This window comes from Dasypus novemcinctus, chromosome X, assembly GCF_030445035.2.
Source record: "Dasypus novemcinctus isolate mDasNov1 chromosome X, mDasNov1.1.hap2, whole genome shotgun sequence".
NCBI lineage: Eukaryota > Metazoa > Chordata > Mammalia > Cingulata > Dasypodidae > Dasypus > Dasypus novemcinctus.
The window spans coordinates 19,074,022-19,098,060 of record NC_080704.1 but is presented as its reverse complement, the minus strand read 5'-3'; the positions used below and the strand labels follow the sequence as shown (position 1 = coordinate 19,098,060).

The 24,039-nt window shown below is 43.8% G+C and overlaps 3 protein-coding genes across 8 annotated transcripts in view; 1 reads left to right on the top strand and 2 right to left on the bottom strand.

The window, feature by feature from the left end:
• Positions 1–24,039, top strand: part of CTPS2 (CTP synthase 2) — a 123,089-nt gene that overhangs the window by 49,049 nt on the left and 50,001 nt on the right. The gene's annotated exons all lie outside the window — the stretch shown is intronic.
• LOC139438100 (mitochondrial cardiolipin hydrolase-like) lies at positions 158–580 on the bottom strand. Its single transcript, XM_071213244.1, has one exon. The coding sequence runs from the start codon at positions 578–580 to the stop codon at positions 158–160; it is 423 nt and encodes a 140-aa protein (XP_071069345.1).
• Positions 15,542–19,149, bottom strand: S100G (S100 calcium binding protein G). The gene is made up of 3 exons (XM_004475219.4): positions 19,057–19,149; positions 18,419–18,569; positions 15,542–15,804 (listed from the first exon to the last, which is right to left on the bottom strand). The coding sequence occupies exons 2-3, from the start codon at positions 18,551–18,553 to the stop codon at positions 15,700–15,702; spliced, it is 240 nt and encodes a 79-aa protein (XP_004475276.2). The 5' UTR covers positions 18,554–18,569; positions 19,057–19,149; the 3' UTR covers positions 15,542–15,699.

The window sequence follows — 24,039 nt, the reverse complement described above, 5'->3', positions numbered from 1 at the left end:
CCATTCCTCTTTTACCTGAGTTCCCTGGGTCACTCTATCTGTAGGGCCTGGGACCTCCCAACCCTCTCTCAGGGTGTGAGCCCCAAGCCTAGGGAGCCCCTGAGACTCCAACCTCAGGCTGCTGACCAGAGATAGCCCTGGGCCCCCATCCCCAGGCCTACCTATGGAGCAGGCTGATTTGCGAGCCATTGAGGGCCATGTAGTCACAGTCGCTGATGACCTGGATGTGCACCCCGCGCTGGTGCAGCAGCTGCACGGCACGGCCCAGCTGTGGGCTGGAGAAGGTGAAAAGACACATCTCGAGGCTGGCGTGGGTGGCCAGCAGGGCGAGCAGCAGGTGGCACAGTGAGCTGTCGCAGTGGGGCAGGCTATACTGGCAGCCCACGGGTGCCCCCGGTGCTGTGCCCAGGGCCTGCAGCAGCACGTTGGTGCAGGTCACCTGCGACAGGAAGAGCACCTCGTGCTGCCACTGCTGCTGCTGCCCACACCACAGCCAGTGCAGCACCATGGGCAGCGCCTCCAGGGCCAGTGCAAGGCTCATGGCCGCTGCAGCTAACACCTGCCAGTGTGACTGACGCATTGCCTCCCTGGTTTCTGGTGAGAAATCCATGCAAAGTCTTACTGGGTTTCTCTTGTATGTGATAGTTTGCTTTTCCATTGCTGCTCTCAGAATTTTCTCTCTATCTTTGACATTTGACATTCTGAGTAATATATGTCTTGGAGTAGGTCTATTGTAATTTATCTGATTGGGGTACTCTGTGCTTCTTGGATATGTAAGTTCACTTTTTTCATGAGAGTTGGGAAATTTTCAGCTATTATTTCTTCAAATACTCTTTCTGCCTCCTTTCCCTTCTTTTCTCCTTCTGGAACTCCCATGATATGTATGCTGTTGCATTTTGTGTTATTCAACTCCCTGAATCCCTGCTAAATTTTTCCCATTCTTTTTTCTTTCTGTTCTTTTCTTTCTTCAATTTCAGCTGCTCTGTCTTCTGTATCACTTATTCTACCATTTCGAGTTTCCTGTTGTATGCCTCTAATATGTTTTTTTAAAAAAAATATTTTATTTATTTATTCCTACCCGCCTCCCCCCATCTGCTTTCTGTCCATTCACTGTGTATTCTTCTGTGTCTGCTTGTCTTCTCTTCAGGCAGCACTGGCAACCAATCCTGGGACCTTCTGAAGTGGGAGAGAGGTGCTTAATCTCTTGCGCCACTTCAGCTTCCTGGTCTGCTGCATCTCTTATTGTCTCTTCTCTCTGTCTTTTTTTGTTGCATCATCTTGCTGCATCAGCTCTCTGTTTGGGCCAATTCATCACGTGGACCAGCACTCCATGTGGGCCAGCTCTCTGCTTGGGCCAGCTCGCCGTGCAGGCCGGCTTGTCTTCACCAGGAGGCCCTGGGCATCGAACCCTGGACTCCCTATATGGTAGATGGGAGCCCAATTGCTTGAGCCACATCTGCTTCCCTCTAATGTATTTTTTTTTCATAACCTTTTATTAAAACCTGGACATCCTGACATTTCAAATTTTTATCTCTGGAACTTAGACTCTGAAGCATCTGCTCCCCTAGCCTGAACCAGCTAGCCTTTTCCTTGCATGCCAGGAAGTAACAACAACAATAAACAATAAAAGAGACAATACCTCTCCCAGTCTTTGCAGATTGACCTGTGTCTAATGTGTTTTTGATCTCACCTATCATGTCTTTCATTCCCATGAGCTCTATTACTTTTCCATTTAGGTTTTCAAATTCTTCTTTGTGTTTGCTAAATGTCTTCTTGATATCCTTTAACTCTCTTATTTATTTATTTTAAAAAATGATTATTTTTTCTCCCCCCTCCCTCCATTGTCTGCTCTCTGTGTCCATTCACTGTATATTCATCTGTGTCTACTTGTATTCTCATTAGGTGGCTGTGAGAACTGATTCTGGGACCTTCTGGAGTGGGAGAGAGGTCATCATTTTCTTGTGCCACCTCAGCTCCCTGGTCTGCTGTGTCTCTTACTGTCTCTCCTCTGTGTCTCTTTTTGTTACATCACTTTGCTGTATCAGTTCTCTGCATGGGCCAGCATTCTTGCATGGGGCAGCACTCCTGCGTGGGGCAGCACTCTGCATGGGCCAGCACTCTGTGTGGGCCAGCTCGCCACACGGGCCAGCTTGCCTTCACCAGGAGGACCTGGGCATAGAACCCTGGACCTCCTATATGGTAGACAGGAGCCCAATTGCTTGAGTCACATCTGCTTCCCTCCTTTATCTCTTTAGCCATATTGTCTTTCACCTCATTAATTTGATTTTGGAAATTTGTGTGCATCTCATTGGTTAGTTGTTTCAAATCTTCCATCTCTTCTGGGGCTTTGATATATTCTTTTTCTTGGGTCATTTCTTACATTTTCTTAGTGTATCTTGTAATTTTTTGCTAAGGTCTAGCCATCTGATTAAGATGGTGAATTTACTCAGATGCTCGATTTCTCTTTTACATAGGGATTTAATGGCAGGAGGCTGTGTATTACTGCTGTTCTTTGATTCTTGGTTCAACTTGTTCTGGGCCTTTAGGATTGTCCCTGCTAGTTGCTCAAAACCAGGTCCTGAACCCAGTAATGGGTTGCAGACCCGTTTTCTAGGGCCTTAGGGAGGAAGGCTGTAAAGGCAGAAGGAAGCTTATCTTATTTACTTTTAATTTTCTCAGGTGCACTTCCTTGGTCTGCCAGCAGAGGGCGCCATTTGACAACCCTCAGTTCAATGCCTGGTTGGAGTGTGTTTGCTGCCACACGGACTGGATCATGTGATAGAGAATCCTGCCGGGAGGCTAAGAGCCTTGTAATTCAAACTTTATCAGAAGCAGTCCTCCAATCTTTGCTGGCAGCCCCCTCCCTTTTCTCGGGTAGGAAATAATTCCCTTCTCCTTTGTGTCCTCAACAACCAGTCCTGGTCAATACAGGGGGAGACTGAGTGGGTAGGATCTCTTTAGTCCCGGTGTCTTTAGTCCTGAGCCAGCTCCCAAGGCAAACAGTGATGACTCAGCTGGCCTTAAGGGCTCTTGGGACACAGCAGACCAAATTTTGGGTCAAAAGCTGAGTCAACCTTAGGCTGTGTCCCTTTCTCTCCCCTTTCCTGGGGAGGTGGATCCCTGGGACCCCCTTTGTTTGTATCCACTGAGACCTGAGAATTCAAAAGTGTCTGTAGTGTGGGGAATGGTGCTAGCAGTTGCAGGTGCCGCTTTTAACTCAGAGTTTTGCCATTGTGATTCTTCTCCTTTGCCCTTCTCTCTTCTGGGCTGTGTCCTAAACTCTAGAAGATTTTTTTTGGGAGAGAAGATAGTCCCCTGTCTTTCTAGTCTGCCATCTTCTTGGAAGTCCTGCCCATTTTATAAATTGGGTTATTTGTCTTTTTATTGTTGAGTTGTAAGCAGTTTTCTATGTATTCTGGATACAAGTCCCTCATCTGATATATGACTTCCAAAAATGTTCTCCCATTCTGATGACTGTCTTTTTATTTCTGTGATGTTGTCTTTTGAAGCACAAAAGTTTTTCATTTTGATGATATCCAGTGTTACTATTTTTTCTTTTGTTGCTTATGCTTTTAGTGTCATATTTGAAACCATTGCCTAATCCAAGATCACAAAGTTTATTCCTTTGTTTTCTTCTAAGAGTTTTATAGTTTTACCTCTTAGACTTAGGTCTCTGATCCATTTTGAGTTAATTTTTGTATATGGTGTGAGGCTGGGTCCACCTTCATTCTTTTGCATGTGGATATTCAATTGTACCAGCACTATATATTGAAGGGACTATTCTACCCCCATTGAATTGTCTTGACACTCTTGTCGAAAATCAATTGACCATAAGTGCTGGTTGATTTCTGAACTCTCCATTCTCTTCCATTTGTCTATAGGTCTATCTTTATGCTGGTACCATGCCATCTTGATCATTGTGGCTTTTGAAAGTTGTTGTTTTTTTCTTTTTTTAAGTGCCAAGGGCTAGGAATTAAACAGAGGTCCTTGTGTATGGGAAGCTGGCACTCAACCACTGAGCCATATCAGCTTCCCTATTGTGGCATTTGTAGTGAAACTGGGAATGTGAGTCCTCCAACTTTGCTTTCTATTTCAAGATTGTTTTGGCTATTCTGAGTCCCTTGAATTTCCATATGGATTTTAGGATCAGCTTGTCAATTTCTGCAATGAGTCAGCTGGGATTTTGATGGGGTTTGCATTGATTATGATTTATTTATTTATTTTAAGATTTATTTAAAAAAAAATATTTCTCTCCCCTTCCTCCTCCCGCCCCCTGTTGTCTGCGCTCTGTGTCCATTCGCTGTATGTTCTTCTGTGTCCGCTTGCATTCTTGTCAGGCGGCACCCGGAATCTTTTCGTTGTGTCATCTTGCTGCGCCAGCTCTCCATGTGTGCAGTGCCACTCCTGGGAGGGCTGCGTTTTTTGCATGGGGCAGCTCTCCTTGCGGGGCACACTTCTTGCACGTGGGGCGCCCCTACATGGGCATGGCACTTCTTGCGCGTGGCAGCACTACGCGCGGGCCAGCTTACCACATGGGTCAGGAGGCCCTGGGTATCGAACCCTGGACCCTCCATATGGTAGGTGGATGCTCTATCAGTTGAACCACATCCACTTTCCTATTTTTAATCTCTCTGTTCACTAGGCTGGCTGTGCCCTCCCACCTCTACCCCCTTCGCCACGCGTACACCTCGAATTGTGCGTGTTCCTTGTGACTGCGACGAATAGTTCCCCTCTCTGTTCCTTGGGCTGCTGGTGAGCTCCGTGAAGGCAAACCTGGGCCTTGCTCACTTCTCCATTCCCATTGCCGATCACAGACGAGATTCTTGTGTTGGAAATGAACTACTCTGGTCCTAATTGTTCTTCCTAACCAGGGGGTCAATGTACGGGCTGAATTTCTTGCTGACCACGGCTCTGAAAACCAGAGTTTTTCCTGAAGCCTGTTTGCTGACTGGTTGCACGTTAGGTTCTCACCATAAGCCTCCAGTTTAAATACCAAGTGGGCCTGCGGTACTTAACAATCCTATTACAGCTCTGTTGTCCAGTAGTTCTAACCCAGGGCAATGTGCCCCTGTCCCCCCCCCCCCCAGGACATCTGGCAATGTCAGATACAGTTGGTCATCCCATCTAGGAGACTTCTGGTGGGTAGAGGCCAGGGGTGCTGCTAAACATCCCACAATGCACAGGGCAGCTCCCACAGCAAAGAATTATCCAGCCCTAAATACCAGGATGCCGAGATTGTGAAACTCTGCTCTAAATATACCTTGTTTTGGTGATAGGATTTTAGCGCCAAGCATATAATTTTACATAATTATAAAACAAAATGCCATTTTTATTAAAAGCAATGTCTAAAAATCAAAAAAGAAATGAAATCAATGAAGCACGTCGTGTATTCTGTGCCGGCATCATCATGCAGAGAGAGCTATCCAAGTGGACCTGTAGCGCGGTTGTTGGCCTGAACCTCCAGACAGATGGAAAAGGAGCAACCAGGGACACGGAAACAGAAAGCTGACCAAGGGGGTGGTGTCCCACAGCACCAGGCTGTGAAATGTCTCAGGAAGGAGCCAGGCACGAAAGGACAAATATTGTATGAGCTCACTGCTGTGAAATAATTAGAATATTCAAATTCACAGACACAGAAAGTCGATTGGAGGGTACCAGGGGTGGGGGTAGGGGTTGGGGAATGGGGCCTTGTTGCTGAATGGGCCCAGAGTTTCCGTTTCAGGTGATGACCAAGTTTTATCATAGTAACAGGTAGCGATGTTGGTAGCTCACCATTGTAAAAGTAATTAATGCCCCTGGATTTTACACTTAAAAATGACTTCATATATATAAAATGGTTCATACATATTAAAAAGAGAGGGAGCTAGGGATGGGCTGTGTCAAATGCTCCTGCTGATCAAGCCAGGAGACAATGGATGAGTGTCCCTGTGCAGCCGGCAGTGGGGAGGGAACTGGTGTGGTTGACAAGGGCAGCGTCGGTGGCCCAGTGGGCTCTGAAGACTAAGGAAGCAGAATGGAAAGAGAAGGGGAGGAGCGGCTTGGAGAGAGCAGGTATGGGTGACTCACGAGGACTTCTGCCATATAGGGAAGCAAGGCCGGGCATGACTCTAGGGAGAGTTTGTATTTTCAGATGAGAGATGTTGCATTTTGAAAGTAGAAGTCAATGTACATGTCTATTTGTAAGTCCTTGCCCTTCTTAGACGAAGAGTAGTGATACCGAACAAAAGGGGGTTCTTGCCTGAAGCGCTTCATTAATGACCAATTCCTGAGACATCAGGGTTTCAAAGAGAGGAAGAGCTTATTTGCTTGCTCATGGCAAAGGAGGCCAGGGGTCTAAGGGCCCCCAAACTGCCTCCTGGAAGTGCAGCAATCCTGATGGTTTTATAGTATCCAGGCTTAACAGTTTATGCTAATGGTAATTGGGGTGGGGCTCAGGTTCCTTCATTAATAAACATTAAGGGGCTGAACCGGATGGGGGGTGGGTGCAAAACTAGGGTGTCACAAAGTTATTATAAATGCAAGACCATCATTATCAGAGAGCAAGGCATCTGGGGATAAGGGGTACGGAATGGAGGTCAGTTACAAGGTTTTTCTAATGGATTTCAAAGAGGGGAGGGTGGAGTGGTTGCCATTTCAGTAGAAGTGTTCATATACAAGGGTAAGACTGATCTGGAATAATCATCATAATAGCAGATCTTAATTGGAAATGACCATATACAAATGGAAGATCAGATCCATCTGGAATGATCATTGTAATGTCAGGTTTTTAGTTGGAAATGACCATATACAAAGGGTGAGGTTGGTCCAGCCAGGTTCAGTAATTTCAGATAGCAACGTTTGGCTATTTTATAATATCCTGGAAGTAAAAGGCATCTATATAATGATTTAGTAATCACAATTGTGTGGTTAATTGTTAACCTTCGGTTTCAGTAGCATAATCTGCACACTTGGTTTGTTCACTTAACACTTTATGCAGGAATCACACCGTGGAAGGATGTCGAGATACTCCTCATTCCTTTTGCAGCATTCAGTTTGAACCATAATAAGCCATAACTTCCCACACAGATGATGCTTCTAAGCCTTGGGCTCAGAAGGCCTGAAACCAGTAAAGAGTACCTTATGAGGCTTTAGTGCAAACCTATTTCCTGACTGATAAAATCATTTGAAGTGGTTGTGCTAGTGAAACTGGATTTTCGTTTCTAAGCTTAGGGTTTGAAGGAATAGGAAGTGATTTTACCAGTAGGTGCCACTGTTGGATAGTCTTGGCCAGGTTAATTCTTCGATGACTATTCTCACCTGGGTATATATATCTATATTTTTCCTTCAACTTTTTACTTTGAAATCGTTTCATACTTGTAGAACAGTTGCAAAAATAATACATACTTCCCTCATACCCAGATCCACCAATTTTAACATTTGCTGTATCATTCTGTTACTGGATTTCGTCTAGGTTCTTGACTCTGCTGCAGAAATGAACTTCAAGAGCAAGTCAGGCAGTTAGGCCAGTAATTTATTCAGATAGGGAGGGAAGAGAAATAGGAGAAGATAACCGATCATGGGTCCTAGGTAGAGAGGAAGGGGCTGAAAAGTGATAAAGAGGGCTGATTTACAGGCTACAGTTTCTCAATTTTAGATTATAAATGCCCAGGTTTTACTGTTTTTTGAACTGTTAATTATTCCACCCCTTTGCTATGGCTGGGGAGGAATCGCAACTGTTTGCTGTTTTGGTTCATTACCCTACCCATCAATCCCCCAGGAGGGCCCAGTGATAATGTCCTTGTGGAACCTCTGGGGCTTCTCCTGGCTTCTGGAAGAAATCCTGTACTGAATGGCAGAATCTTGGGAAGGGTCTTCCAGCAGCCATCTTGGGGTTATTGATGTCCACGTGGACTTCTTGCCAGGTTCCAGATCCATCTATTAATTTCCTATCTTACTAGCCAGCTTCAATTCTATCATCTATCTGTCTATCTATCATCTGTCTACCTATATTTATCATCATCTATCTTCTAGACATTTGAGCAGCTATGTATTAAAAAATAATTTATACATAGAGTTTAAAAAAGTTAAGCCCTATAGAAAAGGTCTAACACTGCCCCTCATCTGCCCCCACTGTCCTTCACTTCCCTACCTACCTTCATCAGCTCCTTTTGCTATTCTTCCAGAGTGTGGGTGCATGTGTGTATACCTACCACCACATGTATGTATCTGAATTCCCTTTTTAAAATAGAAGCTCAGATACTTGATAGACTGTTCTCCACATAGCTTTTTGTACTCATCACTTCTCATCAACTCACAGGCTTTCCCTGCTCTCTGCTTAATGGATGCATCCTTGTCCATTTAACCAATCTGATATTGATGAATATTCAGGCTGTATCCCTTCTTTTGTCACTTTAAACCACACTGCAAATTAGTATCTGTGTATGTGGGTCATTGCGGTGAGCACATCTTTGGGATAAAATCCTTGAAGGGGCGTTGCTAAATCAGAGGATATGTGCATTTTTACATTTCAATAGCCTCTGTAACATAAATGAGATGAGAACAATAAAACCTAATTGCTATTGAGCATCTTTATGACCTGCAAGCAGTTTGTTGGTAGAAAAGTAGCCCAAAGAACCAGCATTTGCAATGTTGGCGGGGAGTCTTCTTAAAGAAAAAGATGGAAGTAATAGACCCGTAAGACAGCTGCCCCCATGTAGCCTGGGGACTCACCCGCACTTGAGCAAATAACATTTTCTTAGAGTGGTAATGGTCATTTTGGCCCTGCTGGGTGAAAAAAGTAGACAATTTGGAAACCAGGAGCCTCCGTTAGGTTATATTTGCTGCTAAAATCTGTTTCTTGGGCCACTGGAATCCTCCTTTTTGCCATGCATGAAGATTGTTAGGGTTGCCTAGGAAATCCGTAGAGACACTGGCATCTAGGACAGACAGACTTCTCCTATACACGTAAAAGGAGAAATAGCTTTTTCTCCAACGGTGAAGGAAGACTCTGAGTCTGAGAGTACCCAGGAAAGAGGGAGTAAAATTTATTTCATTGCTTCTTTTCTCTGCTTCATCCACAAGGTGAAATTGCAAGATCTGGGACTTTGCAGAATGTTTAGGATTCTATAGCCAGTCCAGTCTTTTCTCCAGTTTCAGAGTGTTCTTCTCAGCCTTCTTGATGGTGCTAAGGGGACACAGCTGTAGTGAACTTACATTCTGGCTATTAATCACACGGCTGCTGCTGACATCCTTGACCTTGAATTTGGATTCAGAGCTCTCCACTTCATCCGGAAGGTGAAGGCTTTGTGATTAGAATATTTCTGGCTTCTGATGCATGTAGGAAGAATGATCTCAATCCAGTTTAGGTATGTGAATATGCTTAACTCAGAATTTTTCTGTTTACTGAGAAAGGTAAAGGTCTTAAAAATCTGAATTTACATAAGATGTAACATCTCGAAAACAGAATCCATATTTCACCTTTAAAACACACCAATGCATGCAAAATTGGATGGTGTATAAGGAAAAGTGAGAAATGTAAAGCACGTTAAGTGGACGCTAATGGAAATGTGAGATGGTGGCAAGTGATAATTATTTCAGTTTTAGTTATTTATTATAGGTGAGATGTGGCAGCAGAGAGAAGTTGGTGATCACATATTGAAGGCTAGGATGCCAGAATTCTCTGAGAAGGAAGATTTATTACAACTGGCCAGGCCTGGTGGACTTCTGTCCAAAAAACTGAGCCCTGAGCCAGTCTTGTAGGTTGCTTTTATACAGAGAGTATGGGGGGGTGGAGTTAGGAAGCACTTGGCACGAAGAGTTAGGTTTTGGTTTCTTGGAGCTTGGGGACTTTCCGGAACTAGGCAAGCTGGACTGGGTGACCTGTGGTTACGAGAGGTGGGGCTGCAGCTCTTGTTGTTTGGAATATTAAGTTTTGTGAGCTTACACCCACAGCCCAGGTTATTCTTTTTTTTTTTAAGATTTATTTTTTATTTATCCCCTCCCCCCCAGTTGTCTGGTCTCTGTGCCCATTTGCTGTATGTTCTTCTGTGTCCGCTTGTATTCTTGTCAGTGGCACCCGGAATCTGTGTTTCTTTTTGTTGCGTCATCTTGCTGCGTCACCTCTCTGTGTGTGTGGCGCCACTCCTGGGCAGGCTGCACTTTTTTGTGCAGGTGGCTCTCCTTATGGGACACACTCCTTGTGCATGGGGCTCCCCTACGCAGGGGACACCCTGCATGGCACGGCACTCCTTGCGCGCATCAGCACTGCGCATGGGCCAGCTCCACATGGGTCAAGGAGGCCCGGGGTTTGAATCCTAGACATTCCATTTGGTAGGCAGATGCCCTATCCATTGAGCCAAATCCGTTTCCCCCAGGTTGTTCTTGAATAAACACACAGTCCACACACACAGCCCATATCCATGACTTCTTTCACCACTTTTTTTTTTAAAGATTTATTTATTTATTTAATTCCGCCCCCTCCCCCGGTTGTCTGTTCTCTGTGTCTATTTGCTGCGTCTTGTTTCTTTGTCCGCTTCTGTTGTCGTCAGCAGCACGGGAAGTGTGGGCGGCGCCATTCCTGGGCAGGCTGCACTTTCTTTCGCGCTGGGCAGCTCTCCTTACGGGCGCACTCCTTGCGCGTGGGGCTACCCCATGCGGGGGGACACACCTACGTGGCAGGGCACTCCTTGCGCGCATCAGCACTGCGCATGGCCAGCTCCACACGGGTCAAGGAGGCCCGGGGTTTGAACCGCGAACCTCCCATGTGGTAGACGGACGCCCTAACCACTGGGCCAAGTCTGTTTCCCTTTCACCACTTTTTGATTCAAGGATTTTCCTACTTAAAGTTAATATGATGTCTGACACAGTGGATTTGGGAAATAGTCACAGAGAAGTCTTATCTGAAGTAAAGGCACTTGCTTGTAGAGGCAAAAGAAGGTAAAGTAGATTCAGGTGAAGAGTAACTCATGGTACCATTAAGTGTTGTGAATGCATAATATTTTCTTGCCTTTTCTTGATGCCCTGTTTTAAATATTTTCCTCTTCCATATTATTTTTCAATAACTTCATGTGGAGGGCAAGTTAAAAGGTGTTTACAAACAGTAGTGAGCTAGCTCAGAGTGACCTTTTACACAACTTTTATTACGTTAAGGACTGGTTCCAGTTGAGAACCCTGAAGTCCAGAACACTGAAGTAATAAGCTTCTCTGATTAAGCCTTTCCTTGGCTGCATCTCAGGTTTATTGATTGAGCATCTCAGAAGGCTGGAAATGTGTACCTCTCATGATATCATGTATAATGCCTTGCACATAGTAAGTGCTTTACATAGTAAGTTCGATTTGAAATAAATAATGTATATTTACTCCGCAATGGGCTGACTGAGGTCCAGAATATAGGCCACAATGGGAATCTAGGATGGCCTAGGTCCTGGAACTCAACAAAGCACGCACAACAAAAAACAAAGGCCCAAACCGTAGACTAATGTTGTTTAGGAATGAAGATGTGAAGATCTTAAAGACAATATTCAAACATCTAATTTAATAGTTTTAAAAGGATTCAACTATGACTGGATAGTGTGTTTATCCCAGCAATTAAATAAACACACACACCATATTGTTCGAGCAAAAGAGCGAAACCTGTAGCACAGTAGGTGCTTGATAGGGAGCCTGCAACAGCCAAACCCTGCTGCTGCGAGTCTCATAACAAACTAGGAAGATAAAGGTACTTCTTAAGCAAGAGAATGAATGTCTTTCTCAAACCAATAGCCACCAGTAAGCTTAATGGTGAAATAGTAGGGGATTCCTATTAAAAGCAGAAATACATAAAAAGATAGCCACACTCTTCACTAACAAGGTTGCTAAAATGAGACTGGCTAATGCTGTTTGGGGAGTGATGCTGACCTTCTCCCACCTACCTGTAGAAATATGAATTGATAGAGCCTTTTGGGAAATCATTTGGGTGGTCTGTTTTCACAAACCATAACAATATTCATATCCTCCAACTCAGACATTTACTTCTTAGCAATTCTCCTAGGGAAATCTGAAATGTAGATGGGTATACGAGCAGGTACTCATTATAACATTATTTGGAAGAGTCAGAAATGACAATAATTTAAATGGCGTACCATGGGGAAATCATTAAGACTATTAAGGGATATCCCTACAGTGGAATGCAACTTGTTATTAGAAGCGTTTAGGGGTTTTGATGCCCTGAGTTACAATGGGATACAAATTGTATTTAAATATTCTGTCCCTTGGCTATGTATAAAAATCTCCTCTGTTTCTTGGTGGAAGTGTTAGATGTCATTTTCCTTTTTTTATGTTTAAGTTTCTAAATGTTTGCAATAGTTTGCAATGAATTTCATTGTATTATTTGGAGGATGTGCCCTAATTATGTCCTTTTCCCCAAATCTCCACAATTATACTCTCCTCCCAAAATTTAGATGGTTGTGGTTTCTGGCTTTTCCAAATAAGAGGGTGCAAAGAGGCTTATCATGAGAAGCAATAACACGGTATTGCTAAAATGTTTAATTTAAATTTGTCATTCTTTTTTTTTTTTTAAAGATTTACTTTTTGTTTATTCCCCCCCCCCCCCCCCCCCGTTGTCTGCTCTCTGTGTGCATTCGCTGTGTATCCTTTTGTGTCCACTTCTATTCTTGTCAGCGACACAGGAAATCTGTGTTTCTTTTTGTTGCATCATCTTGCTGTGTCAGCTCTCCATGTGTGCAGTGCCATTCCTGGCAGGCTGCACTTTTTTTGCATGGGGTGGCTCTCCTTGCGGGGGCACACTCCTTGCTCGTGGGGCTCCCCTATGCGGGAGACACCCCTGTGTGGCATGGCACTCTTTGTGCACATCAGCACTGTGTGTGAGCCAGCTCATCACATGGATCAGGAGGCCCTGGGTTTAAACCTTGGATCTGCCATGTGGTAGGGGGATGCTCTATCCATTGAGCCAAATCCACTTCCTGTCATTCTTTTTAATAGGACACATCCATATGATTCGAAAATCAAAATGTACAAAAAGGGACAAAATGAGAAGTGTCTCTCCCATCTCTGTCCCCCGTCTTCTAACATGTAACCACTAATATTAGGGTCTAGTATGTCCTTCCAGAGATTTCTTAGTGCATGTTCAAGGAAACTCAAATATATACCCCTACCCCCACCCCCCACTCTGCTGTTGCTGTCTACTGCCTACTCATCTTATACCTAGCCCAGTTTGGCCACCATGACCCCTCCTTGTAGATTCTTAGACCAACCAGGACTTCCCTGTCTCTGAGATCACACTTCTCAGATTTGGAGTCTTGCTCCATCTAGCCCATGGATAGACACCCTTTACTGTCATTTCACTGCCTGCCCACTCTATGAGCAGACAAGGTGTGAGTGTGGGCGTGTGCTCCACTGCCCACCTCAGAGGGCTTCCAAGCACATAACTCAACCTATTAGGGAAATTACAACAGCCAACTTGACTGTCACATCCAGGATGCACTTTATTTATTTATTTATTTTTTAAAGATTTATTTTATTTATTTCTCTCCCCCCACCCCGTTGTCTGCTCTCTTGTGTCCATTCACTGTGTGTTCTTCTGTGTCCAATTGCATTCTTGGTGGCACCAGGAATCTGTGTCTCTTTTTGTTGCGTCATCTTGCTATGTCAGCTCTCTGTGTGTGCGGTGCCACTCCTGGGTGAGCTGCGCTTTTTTCGCACAGGGATAGCTCTCCTTGCAGGGCACACTCCTTGTGCACAGGGCTCTCCTATGCAGGGGACACCTCTGCATGGCATGGCACTTCTTGAGCGCGGCAGCACTGTGCATGGGCCAGCTCACCACATGGGCCAGGAGGCCCTGGGTTTGAACCCTGGACCTCCTATATGGTAGGTGGACACTCTATCAGTTGAGCCACATCCTCTTCCCCAGGATGCACTTTAAACACATTAGGTTAAGAAAACTGAGTCAGTGATTTAGATGTTGACTTTTGATTTAAGGGAAGGGTCATGTCAGAATTTTTGGGAGGGCTTATATAGTTTGAAAAACGTTCAATATTATAATTTTCTACACTTTGAAGGTGGAAATAATTCCATATTTTTCTAATATCAGTTACAGAAAGTAAAGATTGGCAATTTTGGCAGTGGGGCACGAGTTTAAAAAAATATTGACAAACATAGTTCAAAGGCATGCACTATCACTCCCAAGGGAGTGAAATTTGGTTCTGTAGGTCAAGCACACAAATATTACTCCATATCCAAAGTACAGATCTATATACAGTACATAGGCAAGATACATGTATATATGTGGAATTAAAATTTCTTTTGGGGGGCAGTTAGGAAAAAAATGTTAAAAAGGCTGCTTAGGAGGATGTTAATGAAAAATAGGTTGAGATACAGTGTTCAAAGGAAATGTGAACTAGTATTGATAATTTGTCGGTGTTTTTGAGGGGAGAAGAGTTGTGCTAAAGATAAAGGAGAAATGTGAATGGATTAGCCTCTCCCGTCAAAAGATGGAGATTTTCAGACTGGGTGAAAAAAAAAAAAACATGATCCAAGTATATGTGGCTGGACAGTTTAGATTCAAAGATACAAATTGATTGAAAATAAAAGGACAGAAAAAATATGTCATGCAAACAGCAATTATAAGAAAACTGGAGTGTCTTCATTACTATCACACAAAATAGACTTTAAAGCAAAAAATTTTAAAATTCAAGTTAGTCTGAGTTGCCAGTGCACTTAAGCTGGTCCACATAGCCCACCATCCAGGTGTCCTAGAAGCCAGATCTTTAGTTCTCCTTTATCTTTATCCTTCTTGTATTTTGGTGCTCTGTTATTAGGTGCACATGTGTTTATAACTGTTATATCTTCCTATTGGATTGACCTTTTATAATTATGAAATGTCTCTCTCTATCTATAGTAACCTTTTGTGGTAAGGAATAGAAAGTTGCTCATCACCCCCACCCCACACGCTGGGACTAGACTTAACAAGTGAAACCTGACAGTTGGCTGTTTTTGCAGATAACGGGATCCCAGCAGCACAGGATACCAGAGCTGGGAGGGTCCTTATGTCTTCCTGTCACCTTTTACTTTACATATCACATACCAGAACTGAGATCCCAAGAGGCTGGGCTGGTAGACCAGCCTGAGGGTGCCCACTTGGTGATGGAATGGGATCCTGTCAGTCCTGCATTCCTTCTTTTCCTGAGAGGGTCATTCATTCTAAAAGCACAGTGAATGCTGGGAGATGACTTTAAAGGCAAGGGTCTAGTTTTCAAAGTCTGTTTCTCACTAGTTTTTGAATAGCATGCAGTAAGAGTTGAAGTGGAAATGATGTGACCACTGAGTAGGAGGTGAGGGAGAGCAAGGAACAGGGTTATTCTGGTAGAATAGTGGTATGAGGGAGTTGACTTGACACATCAGTATTCTTTTCAGTCTTTGCGTGATCTTTTTAGTCTTGGGCAAGATCACAAAACTATTCTGGACCTCCACTTATTTTAATTTTTTTCATCTATGAAATTAGATGATTTGGACTAAGGTTACTTTCAAATCTAATAAGTCATGAGGGTCAGACTTGACAAGATGAGACATATCTAGGAATTTATTAACGATAATTGGACTTCACCTCCAGATTATCATAATTGCAAATACACCATACACACTGAGATTCCATATAGGATAGGGCCACATCCCAGGTGGTCAGCTTTCAGTGCTCAGCATACTGTTTTTTGTTCTTTGTTCTTTTCTTCACTGGGATATCTTTTTTATGAACACCTGGAATTCTTCAAAGCTAACTTCTCCATCTCCGTTCTTGTCCAGTTCTTTAAAGAGGTCATCTAGGGTGCTTGGACCCTGGTTTGAGACAAAAAGGATGGAGGAAGGAGAGTAGAGAAAATGATTGCAATCCAGAATATGGGCTAAAATGGGAACTTAGTATGGCCTAGGTATTAGATATTAGATATTAGAACTCAATCCAACCTCTGTGCTATGCAAATGACTTTAGATTAGTGTTCTCATCCTACAACCCATTTAGATATTATATGAAATCGGGTTCAGGCTACTTTTTGACTACTGGTATTTGTGTAGAAAGTCTTACAACTTGGACTTTCAGGTAGTACTCAATCTGGGGCAAAATAGCACTTAGGAAACTGATGGAAACAATAGTTAATGTCAGTTTCAAATTAGGCCAGCAAAATATATTTTAACTCCTAAGATTCCTGTAGAAACACTTGTCACTTTGCCATGATCACCAAACCAAACAGTTAAGTTACTTAGCATCAGTTTCATAAATACAAAGCACTTGTTTTCTTGAAGCATTGCTAGATTCTAAACCATGCAGTGTGGTGATACAGACAGAGTATAGCTGGAAAACCTTAGTAGTAGTTGTGGAAATTAGATGACAGTATAACCAGATACATGATTTTTGGTAAGTAAACTTTCAAAAGTAACCATTAGTTTTCCTACCTTTTTCCAAATTATGGAAGTCAGGTGTATTTTTGGTAGGAAATGCATAACATATAGAAAAATTCATCAGTCTTACCTTTTCTTTTTTTTTTTTAAAAGTTTATTTATTTCTCTCCCCTTCCCCCCCACCCCGGTTGTCTCTTCTCTGTGTCTCTTTGCTGTGTCTTCTTCTTTGTCCACTTCTGTTGTTGTCCGCTGCACAGGAATCGGTGTTTCTTTTTGTTGCGTCATCTTGTTGTGTCAGCTCTCTGTGTGTGCGGTGCCATTCCTGGGCAGGCTGCACTTTCTTTCGCTCTGGGCGGCTCTCCTTACGGGGCGTACTCCTTGTGCGTGGGGCTCCCCTACACAGGGACACCCCTGCATGGTGCGGCACTCCTTGTGCGCATCTGCACTGCGCATGGGCCAGCTCCACACGAGTCAAGGAGACCCGGGGTTTGAACCATGGACCTCCCATGTGGTAAACGGACGCCCTAACCACTTGGCCAAGTCCGCTACCCCCAGTCTTACCTTTTCAAACAACTTGTTTGAGTAGATTATCTAGGTTTTCCTGTCAGGTTATTTTGTTTCTTCCTTTTGGAAAAATTCAGGTGTTTTTAGAATTTAATATTTCTCAAATAAACTTTTGTTTTTATTTGTAATTAAAAAAGTATTTTTTCTGCTAACACCTTTAACTCGTTTTTAAGTTATTTTATATTTCAACTCTAAGATCATGAGATTTCAGATCATAAAGACAATGGATTCAAATGCTTTTTTTAAAAAATTAAAAACAGAACTCTTCCCAACTGGTAGATTGACACTTGAAGTGAATGTTTTCTTCTGACAGAATCAGATGTGACAGTTGCATGGCCACTTCTATTTCGAAGATGGATTTTAGTTGCAAGGAAAGAAAGTACATTGGAGCTGGGAGTCTCTATCTTCCTATACTCCCTAGCACCTGCTCCATGCATGTTGATTTTTTTTTTAAAGATTGTCTGCTCTCTGTGTCCATTTGCTGTGTGTTCTTCTGTGTCCTCTTGTACTCTTGTCAGAAGCACCAGGAATCTGTGTTTCTTTTTGTTGTGTCATCTTGCCGCATCAGCTCTTCCTGTGTGCAGCGCCACTCCTGGGCAGGCTGTACTTTCTTTACGCTGGGCGGCTCTCCTTACGGAGTGCACTCCTTGTGCGTGGGGCTCCCCTATGTGGGGGATACCCCTGCGTGGCACGGCACTCCTTGCAATCACCAGCACTGACTGTGGACCAGCTCACCACACGGGTCAGGAGGCCCTGAGTTTGAACCCTGGACCTCCCATGTGGTAGGCGGATGCCCTATCAGTTGAGCCAAATCCATTTCCCTGCATGTTGATTTTGACAATGCTGGAATGGTTTTGATACGAAACTTTATGGTGAAAGAAATGCAGTCCTTTTCTGAAAGTTGTTTAGAAATGCCTGGTTGCCTCATTAACACAAATTTAAATGTTTAACCCAAATGGACGCAGATCAAAATGCTTTTGAAATAAGTGGATTTCAACAGAGGACAGTTTGCCAGCATGAAAGCAGGTTTTCTTAACTGACTGCCAAGTTAATTTTGGTTCTTATTGAGGGATCCTGCATTGAAAAAAGTGCGGCCCGTCCAAGGCTAGCTAATCCTATTTTACAATCCTCTTTGCTTTTCTAAGGTCTGGCTCAGAGGTACTGCATCCCAGCCAAAGGCCCTTTGGGCTTTGCCCATGGCTGTGGGTCCCACTTGGCAATTGCGATGATACTGTTCACTACGGCTAGGCAGGGATCTGGTGGGTTCTGTGCTGAGGCTGTGGGGGGTGGGGGGATCCAGGGAGCCTGCCCTCAGGAATGTGTCCTGACACCCAGGGCAGAAAGGACAAGTTCGAGTGCCTTCCCTCAAACTCCCGCACACTCTGCCTCAGACCCGCAGACTGCAGCCTTGACCCATGTCCTTTCTGCTCCCTTCCCTTTTCATCCCCCCATCAGAGACCTGGTTAGGTGAGCTCTGCAGGCGTGTACTCACTTTGAGTAAATTTGGAAACTCCGCCTGAATCAAGAGCCTCAGCTCTTCCTTGGACAGCTGGTCTGGATCGCCTTCTTTGGCTGCATACTTTTCAAAAATGCGCTTCAGTTCTTCGGGAGACTGTTTGGCGCTCATTTTGGTGTCCTGTAAACTGGGAAGGAGATGACTTGACTAAAAAGCTGATAACAGAGTTTCCTACTAAGGGCTGACAACTGGCTTTTGGTGCCATTGGGCTGTTTCCTTGGCATGGGTGGGGGAGAGTAAAGAAGAGCAGGTCAGGGGAGAGACTTCTGGGAGTGAGAACAGCACCAGTAATTGCCAGTGTGCTTCAAAATAATCATCTTAGACAGTATGTTCCGTGACTGTTATTAGAGTACATCTGTTAGAAGGTCCCTGGAAGAAACACTTTTATTAGTAATCAATGGTACTCTTTGATGCTTACGTACCTGGTCTGGACCCCGTAGCTTGTGGTCTTGAAGGATATTCGACCCCAGCTTCTAGTCTCTAAGTCAGTGCTAATATCACCAGATGGTACAAACCCACTTTCTCTCCAGGCCATGGAGTATCTTTCACACCATTCTAAAAGGAAGCAGGACCAGTGCAAACAGGTGCTCAGGTAGTACTAAAATCACACTTACCTGGTCACGCCACAGGGAAGCAGTCAGAGGAATCAAATAGGAGCATGAAGAACTAAGCAGGATCATACGACTTTTATAGTCTTTACAGTCGCACCACCCTGATTATGACATTTTCCTTTTGTTTGCCATTTAAGGGTAATAATTAATGGTTTTTGAAACCCAAGCTTACTACTGCATGAACCTCAAAAGATAATTTATACTTCAGGGCAAGATCCAATAAAGGGCCACCTCGGCAGTTGCTGAAAGGTACAGAGTCCCAAGAGTAAGCTTGCAATTTTCCCCTCTTAGATTATATTTTCCCTGCAATGTGGAATTCTGCTATTTGCTCACAGTTCGCATTGCAGAAAGCTTAAATATGGAGGATTTTAAAAAATGGAGTTGCCTATTTAGTCTTGAAAAGCTAACTTCATATGCAGAGAAAAATGCCATAATGGAAGGACAGTGTTACAGAGGTTTTTGAAAATTGTACTATGGCCCTTGAAGTCCCTTTGATGTCTTGTATATAGATGGTGCTTAAATATTTGAGTAAACAAGTGAATGAAAGATGAATGGACATACCACCAGGAAGCAGGTTTTAGAAGTGGGAAGAAGATGCAGAATGATTTGCAGTTTTACTTGGGGAGGCCAGATTGCCAAGCAAGAAAGTCAGTCTTCAACATTTTTCTTATCTATTGCTCCCATGTCTGCTTTTTATTCCTCAGTACCTTGTTTCCATAACAAATATATTTTGTTAGTCTTTCTAAAAACTTATTGGAAATACACTTTGTCTTACTCAACTGGAAATATTTTAGACTTTTTGGAGCTGGAGGCTGTAAAATTGCAAACGAATTTTCTCTCTATTGGAAAGAGTTCCATAAATGAACTAGGGCATTTCTAGGGAACTTTGCTCTACTTTTGGTTGTAATGCACCTGAAGGGGTTCCAAAGCAACTTTAAAACCTCTTATCAGCTTTTTTTTTTGAATTTTGTTTAGAAAATCTTACTAATTTTTAAAAAAGATTTATTTATTTCTCTCCCCTTCCCCCCCCACCCCGGTTGTCTGTTCTCTGTGTCTATTTGCTGCGTGTTCTTCTTTGTCCGCTTCTGTTGTTGTCAGCGGCACGGGAATCTGTGTTTCTTTTTGTTGCATCATCTTGTTGTGTCATTTCTCTGTGTGGGCAGTGCCATTCTTAGGCAGGCTGCATTTTCTTTTGCACTGGGTGGCTCTCCTTACGGGGCGCACTCCTTGCACATGGGGCTGTGGGGGACACCCCTGCATGGCACGGCACTCCTTGCGCACATCAGCACTGCGCATGGGCCAGCTCCACATGGGTCAAGGAGGTCCGGGGTTTGAACTGCAGACCTCCCATGTGGTAGGCAGACGCCCTAACCACTGGGCCAAGTCCACTTCCCTCTTATCAGGTTTTAAACACTTGTACACTTCCACACTTGTACAAATTTCTCTGGTCCTCCATCATATCACTCACAAATTGAGGATTGAACTATTGCACGGTATTTCTTTTTTTAAAATTTTGTTTTATTTATTTACTCCTCCCCACCCCCTCGTTGTTTTGTGCTTGCTGTCTGTTCATTGTGTGCTTAACTTCCTTTTAGGAGGCACTAGAAACTGAACCTGGGGCCTCCCATGTGGGAGGGAGGTACTTAATTGCTTGAGCCACCTCTGCTCCCTGCTTTGTTGTATCTTTCATTATGTTTCCCTCCTTTGTCTCTTATTGCATCATCTTGTTGCATCAGCTTGCTATGCCAGCCCATTGCATCAGCTCACTGCCTTGTTCGTCTTCTTTAGGAGGCACTGGGAACTGAACCCAGAACCTTCCTGTGGTAGGCAGGAGCTCAATCACTTGAGCCACATCTGCTCCCCTGCACTGTATGTCACTCTGGTGTATTACAGCTCTAAAATTCTAAGGCTTTATTTACACAGGAGAACAAATGTGAACTCTTATGGAGTTCCTTAAAATCTTCCCCACCAACCCTGAGTGCTTTGTCACTGTCCAGTGCATGATATTTTTGCTTATAGTGCAGATTATTTGATTTTGCTAGGCACCAAGATAGAATACATATTAATTCACAATTTGGAGCAAAGAGAGGTGTTTTATTTTCAGTTGTAATATATTAGACAAATATATCCTGCTTTTGATAATGGATTTTAATCAAGATTTTAGAGAATTTCCATACTTATATTCTGTTTCACCTGGGATGAAGTAGGTGTTCATTAAGTAATCATAACAAGATAGATATTTTTCCTCCACATAATTTAAAAAATTTTCAAATCTGCAGAAAATTTGCAAGAATAGTACAATGACTACTGACCGACTTTCCACCTAGAGTCACTAATCATTAGCATTTCCACATATACTTTCTCATGCTATGGACAAAGACAAACATTCCCTCCTCCTGCCCCGAACCATCAGAGAATTAACTGCAGACATCAGGACATTTCCCCCCTAAATATCACAGCACCTGTCTCCCAAAAGCAAGGTCATTTGCCTACGGAACCACAATGCCATGATCTCAGCCTGTATTAACATCTCCCCAGTTGTTGAAATAGCACCCTAAACTGCTGGTCTCTCAAATTATCACTTGTGAACTAAAATCAACATGGTGGTGATTATATTCCTTGAATCTATGTTGATGAAATGATCTTAATAACTATATGTGATTTCAATATCTATAGCGATATGTATTATGCATGGCATATGTTATACATGGCAGATAGCATATGTTACCTATGTAAAACATGACCTATATATATAGCATAGGACATATGGCGTGTGTATGTATATATATGCATATATGTAAAATTGTGTTTTAAGAAAAACATCTGGAAATGTATTGATTAGCCATCTTTTAGGCTGCCAATCTCTGGTTTCAAGGGAAGACCGCTGACTAAAACAGGCCCAGTGCTGTTAGGTGTCAGAACTTAGGCTTCTGGGCAATGCTAACAGAATTTGACAAAGAACCCCCGAGTCTTCTCCAATTTTTCACTTGCTCACCTCCACCAGTCACATCTCTTGTCTCTTATTTTTCTCTTCACCTGCAGGCTCAAAAACATGAGGGTAAACTTACGGTCAGAAACACAGAATCCACCAATTGATACTCTCATGAAACATTAACTAATCATATATGCCGAACAAAGATAAATACAGGGTGTGTCCAAAAGAGTGCAATTTGAAACTGGAAAATGGGGGAAAATGACAGACATGGGTCAGTAATGGAAAAAACAGAGAGGCAAAGGTTATCGCCTCGCTGTTCATTTGCTTGATCTTTGGACAGACATAATACTTCGCTAGGAAAGCCAAGAAGCACCTTATTTTAAAGCCTCTGGGTCTCGCAGGCTTCCATAGCGGTCGTATTCTACCCCCAGTCCATAGCAAGGAATGCCGCTAAAAGCACCTTGGGTGACCCAGTGTATGGTGCCAGTCCCTGCCAAACAGAATGGGCGTGAAGTGCCAAATCCGTGGGCTCATGTTATCTTTGATCCGGCAGTTGAAGACAGACCCTGAATACTAAAATGCTGCCATCCCTCAAAGGGCGCAACCGTTACCCAGTGGAACCTGGAGAGACGGGTGTTGGTGCTGGTGTCCAGTGCCAAGTTCACTCTTCTGCTTCTAACCTCTGCCAGGGACGAGTCTCATCCTTTAGTGGGCCTGCCTGTGCTCCCCTTCAGCGGTTTGGTCCCGGAGCCCCCTGAGCGTACCCACGTCTGTTGAGTGCCTTTTTTCCCCACTGTATGCTATGCCAGTTACCTGACCCTTATTACCTCATGGGACGCTTGCAAGGCCCCTGTGAGGCGAACGCTCTTGTCACCTGCTGCTGACGGAGGAGTTCAAGAACTTGCCCAAGGCCTGCACTCTCGGCCTCCATGCCCCGGGCCCCTGCCCTGATGGGCCAGGGACTGGCGCACCGGCATCCTTTAGCCAAAGGACGGGGAGTCTCTCCTTTACTTCGTGTGGTGCCCGCATGTCTGTGGTAGAGATAAACCTGTGTCGTCCAAGGCTCAAGCCATCTGCTTTGTTAACTGTAGGGTGGGCAGCACTATGATCTCGAGAAAAACTTTAAACCTTAGGTGGTTTCTACCAACTTGCTTATTTTTCTTGGATTTGATGTTGCTGCTTACTATGGGTGGCTGTGCTGGAGAACATGTAAAAGATTTGGGACGTTGGGAAGTTGGGGAAAGAGATTCGGAAATTTCTAGCTGTGGGCAACAAGGAGGAAACACATTAGCTGGACTCGTCTTTTATGATTATCGTTTCGGATCATGTTTCGTCTGTCCTGCGGGCACCACAACCTTTATTGTCTGGCCATCAGTGTGGGGGATGCCTGGACTGACCATTGGGTGTTTCGACCATGAGGCGCTTGACTTGGGTTCTGCCTTGGTCTAAGTTAGTGAGTTAAATAGGGTCACCCGGCAAACAGAGAATAATACTGCTGTTCTTGCTGTCCCATCCTGCCTTTCCATGAAGAGAACTGTACAATATCTGTGTTAGGCCGAGAGGTAGGATTTTTATTTGAGTTATATTTACATCTGAACTAACAAGAATATTCTTTTCCTGATGGAAGTAATACAGAGTTTTTTTTTTTTTTAAAAAACAAGAGAACAAAAACAAATATACGAAACTGGTGGAAACAAGCAAGTTTAAAGGACCAGGGAGTATCTGTGTACTTAGAAGACTGTTAAATGATTTCCCCACTGTTGCTCTCATCCTCACACTGCTCTGCAATGCGGCAGGTTAGGAAGGAAGACACAGACAGTAAAGGTGCCCTGAATCCGGTTGGAGGCAGGCCTGGGGCCCAGAGGTACACCTGGCCTCAGAGGAGGCCGCTGACCCACAGCCCGTCCAGCTGCTGAGATGAGGTGCCTGCAGCACGGAGCAATCAGAGACCTCCAACCAGCCCTTCAGTTGCCTCTCTTACTTCTTGCTACATTTGAAACAATGGGGAGATTTCTTTATTGAGCACTTGATTTGAACCTAAGACTGCACTG

Coding starts and splice junctions, on each gene's coding strand:
- LOC139438100 (XM_071213244.1), bottom strand. CDS start 580: ATGCGTCAGTCACACTGGCAGGTGTTAGCTGCAGCGGCCATGAGCCTT.
- S100G (XM_004475219.4), bottom strand. CDS start 18,553: ATGAGCGCCAAACAGTCTCCCGAAGAACTGAAGCGCATTTTTGAAAAG. Junction 15,805..18,418: donor AGTTTCCAAATTTACTCAAA/GTGAGTACACGC, acceptor GTCTCAAACCAG/GGTCCAAGCACCCTAGATGA.